This window comes from Epinephelus fuscoguttatus, linkage group LG17 (genome assembly GCF_011397635.1).
Source record: "Epinephelus fuscoguttatus linkage group LG17, E.fuscoguttatus.final_Chr_v1".
NCBI lineage: Eukaryota > Metazoa > Chordata > Actinopteri > Perciformes > Serranidae > Epinephelus > Epinephelus fuscoguttatus.
Window position 1 is genome coordinate 2462686 of NC_064768.1, and position 14222 is coordinate 2476907.

The 14222-nt window shown below is 40.3% G+C and overlaps 1 protein-coding gene across 2 annotated transcripts in view; it reads left to right on the top strand.

Annotated features, from left to right (window-relative positions):
• The window catches only part of LOC125904253 (rho guanine nucleotide exchange factor 2-like), a 281117-nt gene that overhangs the window by 145319 nt on the left and 121576 nt on the right, over positions 1-14222 (top strand). For both annotated transcript variants that reach the window (XM_049601541.1, XM_049601542.1), the window contains exons 7-9: positions 3655-3798; positions 4574-4824; positions 5099-5224. In XM_049601541.1, coding sequence (XP_049457498.1) covers positions 3655-3798; positions 4574-4824; positions 5099-5224 — 521 coding nt within the window. The remainder of the gene's footprint in view (positions 1-3654; positions 3799-4573; positions 4825-5098; positions 5225-14222) is intronic.

Here is a 14222-nt window from a genome sequence, read left to right on the forward strand (position 1 = left end):
GACTGAAACCAGGGTTTAAAATCAAGGCCTTCTTATTATTTCTGAAGAGAGCAGCATTAAAGTAGCGTATGAATGAGGAGGCACTTTACTGTATGTACTACTGGGTAGTAGTGATGGTACTGCATCATAATTTATAAGATCAACATTTTTGCATGATGAAATTTTAATCTGAAAATTAACTAAGTGTTAAATAAATGTGGTAAAGTACAATATTTCTCTTAGCAGTGTGGTGAGGTAGAAGTATAATGTATTATAAAATGAAAATACTTTAGTACTTGAGTCAGTGTGGTTAGTTACATTCCAACACTATTGTCTGAATCCCTACCAGTTAAAACATGTACACTAGCCCTTCCACCCACAGGGTGGGAGACTAAGGCTGGGTTAACACTAGACGTGGAAGTGCCCTTATTTGTTAATTGTTGCGCAGCTGCCTGTCAGCAGTCACCTGGCCGTTTACACATAAAGCATAACATTCTCTGTGTTTGTGAGCAAGCGAGTCTGCTCTGTTTAAATCACAAGTAGACCTCTGTCTGTGATTGAGTGTGTGGCTCTGCTCATCTTTCTCGCTCTCTGTTTAAACATGACTGACAAATATGTTGAAGCATGGGATGTATATTCTATCATTTATTAGCCAGATAATTTATATCATATTTAATATTTCCTTTATTATTCAAAAAAATAGACCAGACACCTAAACCAGAGATATTGGATGAAGCGAGATACCCCACCGTAGGCTTATCCAATGTTAAGAAAACGGTTACTCTTCCTCTCTCCTAAGTGGGTGTGGTTAGCTCTCCCTCCAATCAGAGCCTGTTCTCCCTCAACCCCCACCTCCCCACCACCGTGTTGAACAGAGGCTCTGTGGATGTCTGTGTATGCGGATCAAGAAGCAGGTGGAATGAAAATACATTCTTCCTATTATTGCAGCCTATTGTTGCACAAAGCTTGGGCATTTTTTATTTATTACTAGCGGTAAATAACTGCTTGTAAGCTAACTGTGATTTTACCGCCTGTTTATCATGATCACAAGATCTCACGAGAACTTGTTTTCTGAGACGGACAGGGCTCAAACAAAGTTAATTTTCTCTTGATCTGTGCGGATAAAAAATGCTTTAGTGTCAGAATGTTGGTAAGATGTGTGACTTGTGGAAAACGAACCCAATATTCACTTTAGTGACTATAAGGCGAAAGAACTGACCATAAACTGTGATCACGTTCATTTTCCTCATTGACGACAATACATTCAGAGCTGCCGCAAGTCTCCTTCGGGGGCGTGGCGCTGACGTCACTGATTCAGGAAGTGAGCTGAGTGGAGTATCTCGCTTTATCCAATATCTCTGCCTAAACTATTGCTGCAGATCACAAGCTGGCCAGGGCACGCGCTGCCACGCCTAGTTTGAATGGCCCAGTCAGTTAAAGGGATAGTTCGACATTTTGGCAAATTCGCCTATTGCCGTAATCCCTATAGTCATATGAGTAGGTACATTATCTTTAATTGTCAGTGCCTGCTGTTTTGAGATTGGTGGGGCAGAGCTGCCCGCTGAAATGGAGGTGAACGGTACAGGTCTCTCTCTCCCTCAAAACTAATCAAATACACCATCAAATGACTCCAAAACGCTCTTGTGGACAACTTGTAGCTTACACATTCACCACACTATGAAATAATAATGTAATATTACGAGACAGAGTTGTTTTGAAGCCAAATGCAGAGCCGGAACTACATTCCAGACATACAGTACTTGCTGGGCGGAGTGATTTCAAACAGCGTATGTTTAGTGCAGTTACTCCCGTCATCAAAACAACAAGTTTGTTGAGAAGAAGCCAGAATATACAGAGGAAGAGTTACAGGTTTTGGAAGAAGAGAGAGCAAGAAGAGTGATTGAGGCTGCCGAGCAACCGGGGCTGAGGGGAGGGGAACTGCCCATTGGTTCGACAGCCCATTGGTTCAACATCCCATTATTCCGACCATATTAAACTCATTGTTCCGAAGTCCATTCCGAAATCATCATGATGCCCTGTGGTTAAGGTCTGGTTAGGTTTAGGCACAAAAACCACTTGGTTAGGGTCAGGAAAAGCTCATGGTGTGGGTTAAAATGAAAAAGAAAGTGACAAACACATAAGCCGTGAGCCTGCTCCGCCTCAAGCCGGTCGCGGCGCACCATACGCCCGCCGCGAGCCGTTCAGCACCGCGGACAGTCGGACTAATGGGATGTCGAACCAATGGGCTGTCGAACCAATGACATGGACCCGAGGGGAGACCCAGAGCCGGTGGTGTAAATCTGGGGCTTACTGGCCACTTTATTAGGTACACCTGTGCAATATAAATATAGAGTACGCCTCAAAATAATCACTGGAACACGGGCAGAACATGCTAACTCCACACTCATAAATCACCACAACTCCTGAGGGAACAACAACATAAAATGTTCCCTAGCAGTCTGTTTATTCCCAACAATGAGAAGTAATGCCAGTCACTTCACTATATGCGCTGAGCAAGCACTTATCCATAACATAACCACAACAGCATGTTTAGCTGAGCAAAATACACAACGATCACTTACCACGTCTGCTCATTTTGTCATGCCAACAGATGGTATGACAGTATCTTTGAAGAAAAGCAATTGAACCATTCCTGAGCTTCTGCGCTCCATCCTTTCAGCGTAGTCCTCCGGTAAAAAATGGCAGGAGCACACAAACATTTTTCGGACCATTTCCACAGGCGTGTTGGGGTCGATGTCCAGCACAAATAGCCATTGTTTCATCCTATCTGTATTACTGGTTGGAACTACGTGAAACTTCACTTTGCTCCATGTCTTCGGCTTGTTCCTGCAACCTTTTACAATGCATGTGTAAACCATGATTTACAAAAACACTTGTAAACTTTACTCAAACCTTCTGGTGTGTCCAGCTGACGATACCGCAAATGGCTACAAGCAATAACTACGGCACTGTTTCAGCTGTGCACTGTGTCACTCCGCCCAGTGGTTTACTCAAGAAAGTAGTTCCGAGTATTTGCTTCATGTGTCGTAATGTTACTTAATTACACATTATTATTTCATAGTGAGGGGAATGCGCAAGCCATGTGTTGTCCACAAGAGTGTTTTGGAGTCATTTGATGGTGTATTTGATTAGTTTTGAGGGAGAGAGGGACTTGTACCTTTTACCTCCATTTCAGCAGGCAGCTCTGTCCCACTGATCTCAGAACAACACGCACTGACAATTAAAGGTAATGTACCTACTCGTGTGACTATAGGGATTACGGCAATAGGCAAATTTGCCAAAATGTTGAACTATCCCTTTAACATGGGCACTCAAAGCAAGCAGGCTTCACGGCACTCTGCATCCAGTGTGAACTCGGCATGAAGGAGCTATATTCATGTATCTCTAAAGGCATTTTATTACTTCAGTAATAAAAAAACTTAATTAATGTAATATACACTTCAACATGATTTTGACTGCAAAAGTGGATGATTAATTTTAAATTTAGTTGGACTTACAGTGTGGTCCATTGACGTTGGTTCTTCTTCCAACCAGCTATCTCAACGAGAGAGATCAAGTTGGCTCATTACTCCTTGGTTGTTCACTAATACAATAGAGCTCTAAAATCACTTGTCAGCCTCTGATCTTTGATGCTAATGGTTCTCAATTATTTAGGAGACATCTACTATACTTCAGTATTGGAGGAGCTGGAGCTCGAGAGCCGGGACTTTAAGGCTGACTCATGGAGCATGGCTGTGGACAGCAGTTACTTGCAGACACACCGCAAAAACGTCATCAAGAGGCAGGATGTCATCTATGGTAACCGCAGGAGTTGACAGATCCTAATCCCCCCCCCACCCCCCCGTATTAATGAAGACATTGGAGAGATATGGGATAGCATATTTTTGACTAAGACACTACCTTGATAACAGGTATTAATGTGTACAAATAATGTCAAATCAGATTTGTTGAAAGTTATTTGTGGTTCCACAAGGATCAGTGCAAGGCCCTGATGTGTTTATGCTGTATATGAAAAATAATTGTAATGTGTCCATATTGTAATAATTAGTTTTATTTGCTGATTGGAAACATTGCATTTCCCCTCGGGGACTAATAAAATATATACAATTAAATTAATTAAAATTTGATGAAATTAACTTATTTTTCTCTGGGAAAAGTTTGGAACTGCTTCTGAATAACCTGGTAAGATGACATGAGCTCAATCTCAATCAGGAATCCGCATTGTAGTTGAAAATGTAAGCAGCCAATCAGGAACTGCCTTGTTGTTGATATTTTAAAATACAGGCCGCAGAACAGTAATGGCAGCTCCTTAAGCATGACCGTGCTGAGTTTGTCAGAGGCAAAGAGGTATTCACAGTTCTTCTGACTGGATTTGTCAGAAGCTTGATTTATTAACTGGCTCTTATGATGAAGATGTTTCCCGCCGTCTACCTATCTATCATACATACATAATTAAAATTTTAATTTAGAAGAATTTCAGAGGTGCTTCTTTTCATTGCCTGTTCTGTTGGACTGCTACAGTCTGTCTGCGTGACTTTGATGTGTGTGTGATGTGGGTATGTGTCCTTCTCAGAGCTGATTCAGACAGAGCTGCACCACATGAGAACGCTGCAAATCATGGAAAGGGTGTTTCGGCAGGGCATGCTCGAGGAGCTCCAGCTGGACCTGTGCACCGTGCATGCCATGTTCCCCTGCCTGGACCAACTGATCAGAATACATTCCCATTTCCTGGCACAACTTTTACTGAGGTACAACAGCAGTCTGCAGCCTGGATCCAGTCGCAACTTCACCATTCACCAGCTGGGGGACATACTACTAGAGCAGGTGACTGCAATGCACTCTCACACACACACCAACAGTAACCCCATTAAAAGTGTCTGAGTGACACAGAACTGAAACTAAAATGTAACTGTATCTGGTAAATTTATGACACATTTATGATTTATGATTTTCCCACAAACATCTGTTACCATGACAACCAAAGCTGAATAATGGATATTAAGTCTGATTAGTGACTTTCTTCACATTTAAGCATGTGTTCTCTCTCACCCTCGTTCACACATGCACAAAACAACTTGTGCACGTGTTCTTCTGCCAGTTCTCAGGTCAGTGTGCAGACGACATGCGGAAGACCTATGCTGAGTTCTGTAGCCGTCACTTGAAGGCTGTCAAATTGTACAAGGAACTGCTGGCCAGAGACAAGAAGTTTCAGTGCTTCATACGGGTGAGGCAGACACAAACACATCAAAACATCAAAATACACAGCATGCGGTGCTTTACAAATGAGAAAAAACGTGAGATCACAGTAAGATTGGAGTTTATACACAGGATGTAGCACCTGGTTTTGATTTGATTTTAGTAAATTATGTTTTAGTTTGTTACACAAGGAAATAAAGATCACTATTTTCACATCTGAAAGTGCATGACCCTGTGTGGTGTGTGAGATATACAGTATGAGGAGTTTGAGCATCTGTTGTGTTGACTATGTGGCATGGTCTGATATTTGATGTTTCAAATCAGTGAATTTCCAATGCTGTTTGGCCAGTGTTGGGTGTGTCCGTCCTTGGCTACTATATAAACAGTGGTGTAACATGGCCATCTCCATAAACAAAGACCTGCTCCCTATGTGGAAAAAACAGTTCATTCTAATGTAACAGAAGTGATTCTTATTTTCAGATGATTTTACACTTACACAGAATTTTTATATGCCAATATAATACGACGACCGACTCTACCTCTGTGGCTCAGAGGTAGAGTCGGTCATCCAGTAATCGGAAGATCGTAATCCGTGTGACATGTAGGCTGGAGGAGCCATGGATCGAAGTATCCTTGTGCAAGATACTGAACCCCAAATTGCTTCAGATGGCTGTTGCATTGGTGTGTAGGAGTGTGTGAATGGTTACTGAATAGCAGGTGGTACCATGCAGGCCTGGAATTTCATCATTTAAGGGGCAAGGCCACTTGGCATTTCGTGTTGTCAATTTTTTGAGAGCACAAAGGCCAACAGCCAGGGCAGCAAGGCCATAAAATAAAACAATGATTTTAAGTCCACGTCCATAATGAATTTAATTTAAGGACTAACGATGTATAACTATCTGTGAAATGAAATAATAAAACAAGCTCAAGTAATAATGAGTATAATAAGTAATAATGTGATTTATTTAATAGTACTAATAAACCCAATGTGTTTTTAATATATATGTGTTAAAAAAACAATCTTAAATATTATAGCTGCTGCTCAGCGATAGGTCGGGTCCAGGCACTTTTAGGCAATTCTGAGCAACAAGCAGAAGAACTGGAAGACATTTAAGAATTTAGCAACACAGTCTGCCTTTTGCATCAGCTGAGGCTTGAACTCACAACCTCTGAGACTAAGAATCAATTTCCTATCTCACTGAGCTGACAATTCATGTGTAGCTTCACAAATTGACTAAGCCAGACGTGCAGGTTTAGCAGCTGTCCATGCATGGGAAAGCAGATTTCAAACCACTGTAAAAAAAAAAATCTGAAAATACACATATTGCATCTAGACAGCATGGAGATGTTGGTAATTTATTTTAACAATGACTGATTTGCTTCATAAGTGAAAAACTGATGTTTAACTAGTTGAGCTATGTGCAAAGTGAGAAGCCTCAGTTTGGTTTATTTTCAAGCATGAGAAGGCAGATTTTCTAGCAGAAAAAAGACTTGAAGATGCTGCACAGTGATCAGTCACATCAGGCAATTTTAAGCAATAAGCTGGAGCACAAGAAGATGATTACATTACAATGTGGATTCTGCACCAGTTGAGGCTCGAAACTACAACCTCTGGAACCTAAGACGGTCATCTACTGCTCTGAGCTAATTGGCAAGTAGCAACTCAACAGTGGCTTCACAAATTGAGTAAGCCATTCACTGTTGTGTAGGAAAGCAGCCATCCGTGCATGGAAAGGCAGATTTGAAACCACTGTAAAAAAACAAAAAAAACAAAAAACAAAAAACGATTTTTAAGACAAAAATCTGAAAATACACATATTGCATCTAGACAGCATGTTTAAAATTGCCATTTTTACATTGACTCCAATTGTTCACATTAGAGCAAAATTCAAAATGCTGTGAAAAATTCAGTTTTTGAGATACAATTCTGAAATTTGCCACACATCATCTACCATGGCTCTAAAATTTTGTCATTTTTTCATGAACATTGAAGATTTATTTAGCAAGAATTTGCATGTATATATTTACAGTATAGTTTACAGTCAAACAGTTTGATGCACTGTAGGCTCAATTTTTGATAAATCAAAAAATCTGAGAAACGCAGTTTTTGTAGGACAGTCTGAAGATGCTCGGTAGCAAGTTTTGTGTCAATTGAGCAAAAATTGTGGGAGGAGTTGTGGAGTTTTACAGTTTTTGAAAAAAAACAGAGTGATGAACTCCATAATTTTTAAGAGGTTTAAATGTACAAAAGTTTCTTCAGTATTGGGGCTACAGTTTGATGAAAGTTGTGAAGTTGTAGCACGTATAGTTTTCAAAGTTTTGAAATTTAGATGCTTGCTGTAGCGCCACCATCAGGACTATTGGCTTGAGTTTACAGCTGAGGATATCTGGCATGAGACTGGACCTTTGTGCAAAGTTTGGTGAGTTTTCACCCATGGGAAGTATGATTTCCTTGGAAGAAGAAAGAAGAAGAATACCTAGGATTACAATAGTGTCCTGGCAGCTTAGCTGCCCGGACCCTAATTAGGCCTAAATATTTTTTGAGTGTACATGATAAACTGATTCACTTAAGAAGACTGGCTTACAGTTATTTTTGATGTGTTGTTAGATAGCTAACAAACAAACTACAACAGGTCTATTCAATTACTATTTCAACTGGGCCACATTTCAAAACCAGATAATGTCGATGGGCCACATTTTTAGCAGCGAGCATCTACTTTTTTTTTTTTTTTTTGCATACATTTACAGGCATGGCCCTCCTCAACATGATGCAGAAACAAACTAAAAAGAGCTATCAATGCACAGAAGCATAATAAGTGACATTAACAGTATCTAATAACGCACACTATCTCTCTACCAGCATCTCCCTCTCCCCTCTCTTCCACACACACACATGCACACACCTCACCTTCTGATGCTTTCCTTATAGGTCACTTAAACAGGATATAGTTTTATACAGTTCATGGCAGCAACAGTCATGTTTACAACAACAAAGTCACTATTTAAAACCCAATAATATCTCACTGGAATATTAATATTCCTCCTGACATCACAATACTGAGTGAAGAAAGTCACGTTATCTCAACAAACTGTCATTATAGCCCGTCCGAGCGGTTCATGCCAGGCTCGAATGAAACCCACCACTGGTGATGTAGGCATCGTCTCATTTGATGTTGCTCAATAAGAATCCAGAATGTCATCGCATTTTTTTTCTCAATGGACACAGGTGTCAAAGACGTGTTGACAGGACAGAGGCAGAGGAGAAAACTACAAAATCAGCTGGGGCAGCGTGGGCGGGGCATCAAGGCCACTGTGGCCTTAGGGCAGATTTTTTTTCAAGGGCACAGGGCCAAATTAGGAGGGCACGAGAGCCATGGCCCTCGTGGTCCTTGTGAAATTCCTGCCCTGGTACCATGTATAGTAGTCTCGGCCACTAGTGTGTGAATGGGTGACTATGACATGTTGTGCAAAAAGTGCTTTGAGTGGTCAGCAGACTAGAAAAGTGCTATACAGGTGCAGTCCATTTACCATTTAATTGTCAACATAATGAATTTTGATCATTTTTGATGGGGTCTGGGGGATAATTGTCCATTTTTGACTACTTTTGAGTTTACCTTTAAATTTCACCTTAAAGAACTGTTTATCTTGCCTTATTGGGTGTCATTCTTTTCAGCACAATCTCACCTGTGTGACTTTACAGTTATTTTTTCATTTTGACATACCGTATTAACACACTGAACCTAAAATCACACAAAAACCATAAAATCTGAGTAGGAAACAGTTTGATTTTTTACTGTGGAAACCACAAACATGTCTAACGAACCATTTTTGTAACTTAGAATGGAAATATAAATTGTAAATTTAAAAAACTTATGTCCAAATTTAGCAAACAACAAACTTCTATATAACTATTTGCATTAAAATGCAGGCAATGCCTCAGGCATTTTTGAACAACTATTTACAACTATTTACAAAACAATCAGATGCCACACAAATTATTTGTGCCACTCTGAAAAACAGTTCCTGTCCACCCATGGGTGCAGATCTGATAACAAGTTTGGGGGGGGACACAATGAGTTGTGATTTTTTTTTTTTTTAATTGCATGCTTGCAAATCATGCCCACAGAGCACTTGAGATTGCCAGATTTCAGAGAGGCTCTGTATGAAAGAGCTTGGACATTTGTGTGTGCTCTTCACGTCAGTATGCACATTAATTAGGTGGTAGGAAATGACGTATGTGTTCGCGAGTTTTTTCCTTTGTGTTGGCTATTGTGTATCGGAGTGAGTGTAAGTGTGGCGCACATCACAGTGCAGTTTGGAGGTACCCAAGATGACAGACATCCTTGTTCCTCCTTATATGGCACTCCGAGTGTCGAGTCAATGACGGAAAGTAAGTCTGTCTTGATTATTATGTTTATGAAAGGTTAATGTCGTTTCCATGTGGGAAGGAAATGTGCGTTGTGTGGATGCCATTACGCAGTACCTTTTTTTTTCGCCACACAGCGTCACTGTTGTCCTGTGTATGACCTGGGTGAGGATGTCTGTGTGGGGTTTAGTTTGTTCTCTGAACAGTATGTTATTTGATTGTAACCCAGGTTACTCTTTAGGGTTATTTGTGTAACTGTAGGTTACTGTTTCCATTAAAGGGGAGGATTCTAATGCTGATTGATATATTTATGTTGTAATGTTGTTTATCATGGAGAGTTTATTTATGTCTTATGAACCTACATTCATTTTGGTACACATATATAGATATTCCTTTATTCTTGCTTCACAGTAACTTGTGTTGGGTTTATGTTAAGATACAGTACTTAATGTTGGTTTATTTGTTATTTCAGACTGATGACAATACTGAGTGTCAAAGGAAAATAAATACAGCCGGAAGTCAATCCAGAGAAGATAGCACGTCACCTCCTCTTCATTCCTGTGTCCTGACCGACACACCATCTTGTTTACTATCAACCCATACGAACTAGCTGTACCTCCTTACCTCACCATCACCAAGTCATTCAAAAAGCACTACACAGAGAATCATATGCTTACCTTTACTGTTTATTTCTCTAAAACAGCCAATAGTGCATGGAGCCAGCCATCACCCTCCTCTTCACTGCTTTGCTGTTAGTTAATGCTACTTCTAGTTTCAGGGTCTCAGGCATGTCATGTCCACTCATGTTCTCATCTCTCGCCTCTCACAGATTCCCAATTCTCCTCATCATCTTCCCTTTCTCCCAGTATATGGGACTACTGTATACATCAGTGGATATGGATGATTATCAGAATATGAGCCCCTAACTGAGCTTGGTTAAACTAACTGATCATGTTTTTACAGAGCCAGAAATGCTAGTATTAGTACAGTTATTAGCGTGTTGCTGCTACGTCGTCTTAAATCAGTCACATGATTTTGACGCACTGGTGTGGCTGTGGACTCTTAATAAACAAAATCTTGGCTTTCAGAATATGGAACTCTTATCACCAAGTCCAGACGATAATTACAATTTTGAAGCTTGTAAAGACATGATGACCAGCTACACTGTGGTCCTAGCCAGTGCCAGGGCTGCAAAAAAAAAAATTGAAATTGCGAATTTTTTTTTTTGTTCCTCCCAATAATATATATTGCAATATAAAAAAAACAGTAATTTTCACCAGGTAGCTCTATATGGAAAATATTTTTCTATAATTATTGTTGTGGTTTTGTAGGGGAGTGCATCTGCATAGCAAATAAAATAAAAATAATAAAAAAAAAGTAGGAAAAATGACTAACTAACTAATATTTTTCAGAGATGGAGGAGGGGGAAATACAAGAGCTTAAAATACACTGGTTGACTCACTATGACATCATTGTATTCATAATACTCTAGCAATCCAGGCTCAAGTCAATGATCTAATAATCATATTAATAATGCATGATGCTTACCCTAAAATAAAGGGACTTCCTAAGCTGTTTCCCTCCTGTCCCTCTCTCATTTTCAGAGTGTGGTTGACTTCAAGCGGATGTGCTTTGGTTGTTGATCAGACAGACTTCCGTGTACTTGGCAGGGAACAGATTTTTGTTTTTAAGTGAGGAAGCAGACGCTGTTTCCTGACTATCATTTAGGAAAAAAAGGACAAGAAAAATTAAGAAACAACCAGATTCCTGATTTTTGTTATCAAGGCTGAAAATGGGTTATTTTCTAAAAAAAACAACAACTTGTTATCTGATTTTTTTGGATGTACTCATAAATGACATTGTCAGTTAAAATACGTGTGTGGAAATCTTCTTTCTCAATTTCACATTGATTTATTATTTTGTGACACAGAAGTTGCTCCCACTAGCTTGGCAGTCACTTCAGAATGTCAGCAGGGGGCACACTGCTATTTGTCATTCTCTCTCAAGTTCATTTTGGATGTCTGTGGGACTGGAATGGAAGTTTGGCAGACTGCTTGCACTAAAGGACGATGACATGTCTATGGACAAGAGGCAGGATTCAGGTAACCTGCCTTGTTCAAATTATAATTGCTGGTTTTGCCCATAAGGATATTTATTGTTGTGCAGCCATGTTTTCTGTGCTCACAGTGTACAGCACCTTGGTTTAAGTTAGCTTGATGGTAGGTGATTCTATGACGTTAATGCTAATATAAGTTAGTGTAACTTTGATAATGTTATCTAGTGGTTTAGTGGTTAAAAAATCATTTTTATGTTTTTAATAATGTTGTTGGTGAAAAAATGTTGATTATGTAGTAATAGGCTAACTGTGAATCTGTAGCCCCTTTTAGACTTCCTGTTCAAGGTGGGAATAGAGTGTACCAGTAAACCTGGAACTCCGTTAGCGCTTTTAGCACTTCCGGTTCTCTCGTCTAAGAGTCAATTCGTTTTTTTGAATGGGATTTTGGTAAAGTGCCTCAAATAAGGTCTGTGGTTAACAAAAGCTTAAGCGAGTTTCAGGTTTTGTTCTACAACATAAAACATGTCAGTAAATGCCCTACTTGTGAATTTTGAAGCTTTTACATGTCGTAAAAAAGGCGGTTGCTAACAAGTTGCTCAATACGACTACAAACCCTGTTGGGGACATTAAACGTCATCACCACCGAACAGGCGAGAGTGCTGGCAGTCCGCCATTACAGCTTCTTATGTAGTCCGTTAAAGCCTAATGTTAGCTTTTTACTTCTGGCAATCGCATTTAAGCTTCAAATGCGGTATGAAAGGTGTTCATATGTGAAGATTATCTCACTGAACAAAACCTGTAAGTATCATAAACTTGTGTTAGCCAAAACGCAATGCAAAAATCACATTCACTTTCTCTTCCGGGAACCAGCGCGATGCTAAACTTCCGGGTTTTGATGTCAGCCCTGGCACACTCTATATCGTGCCATTATGCAGCCTCACTGTTCTGTATGAGGTACACTCACAAAATGCAGGGACAGAGCTGTCTCGCCTCTTAGCCAGGAATGGAGGTAGTAACAGTGCCGAAACGGTGTCTGTATTAACAGGGCAGCCAGCAGGATGGATCATGGGCAGGATGGGTGTGATATTTAGGTAAAGTGACATGTGAGTGACCCAATGCAGGAGATTTAATAAGTAGCGGGTAGCAGCTAGTGGCTAACTCAAAGAAGAACAGTGGCTGAAAATGTCCACAAATTAGGAAAACGATGAGGTCCAGGAGCTCCTTACCCTCTGAGCAGAGGAAGAGATCAGCCGCCATATAACAGGGACAGTTAATGATTATTACTGGCAAATTAATACCAAAGTTATTGACTATAAAACACTGCTGATGCATATGTTATATGTCACACTAGAGGCTGATGCTGTTGTGTTACATGTATTTTGTATTGCAGTCATTACGAGGTCCACGGAGAGTGGTCCACAGAGAGTCTGCATCCTACAAGCAGAGCCCTACCCAAGGCTGTTGTCCCTTTTGCCTTCATGCCACGAGCTTCACGTGGAACTCTCTGAGCTAGCGTCCAGTTCCCAGCAAGATTGATACAAAGGTTATTTATTAAATATGCAACTGAACTCTGACGCTAAAATGTAACACAATGCATTTATGGAATTTTAGGCCCATAGGTATAGTCTGATTTATCCCCAGGTTAATCCATGCTGCTTAAATCATAAATGAAAGGGTAAGTAATTCAAGGACAGTGGTCATTTGGTTTTTGGAAGCTGATGCATGTACTGAAGTAATAACAGCCAAGGTGAAGGATGCCTTAAAGGAGAACTATTATGCTTTTCCTCTTTTCTGACCTATAAATGTTGTTACAATGTTGCATACTCGTGTTAAACGATGCCAACGTGTCAAATAATGAGGTTCGTGCATTTGGAAGTGAGCCATGCAAGTTGTTTTGGATGGCTCTGCACGCTGTGTTTTACAGTCCTTTTTTTAACCTTAAACAGTGTAGTCCGTGTGACGTTAATGTGTGCCGAACTTACTTATGGGCATGCCCAGGCATGCCGGCAGCGCTCAGCAGCCCTTCGGAAGTCCTCGGGAGTGTGACCAATCACAGCGGAATTGGCTTGGCGGGAGGCGAGGGCTGGGGGGTGGAGTAAATTACACAGACCGTTTTCACGGGATGCAGGAAATACAAGGAAGCAGTGCAGCGAGAGGCACAGCGCCCTGAAGATCTACAAAGCTTTGTGTGCATCGTGTGTAGCTGTTCTATAGGAGTCCAGAAATCAAATACAAAGGCCCGAAAATGAGTATAATAGGTCCTCTTTAAGCTCTGATAAGCCGGTGACCCTGACAGCCAGCCAGGGAAACAAGTCAGAAACTTGTTTTCCATTTGTGGGTTCTACTTGATGTTAATGATTTTAAATAAAGAAGTGAAGTAAATGTTTTCTGACTCCTAAGGTTCGCAGCACTGGAAAGTTCACATGCATAATTATGATTGAAACTCAGTTTAGTAGAATGTGTTTTGTTTTTAAGCCTTGATCATGAATGAAGTCATCATGATTTAAGTAGCCTACTACGACAATTTACCCAACAGAATTGTAAAAATAGAAAAACAAATAGAATGTCTCAGGTTGATGCTTTTACGGAGTAAAATAAACATAT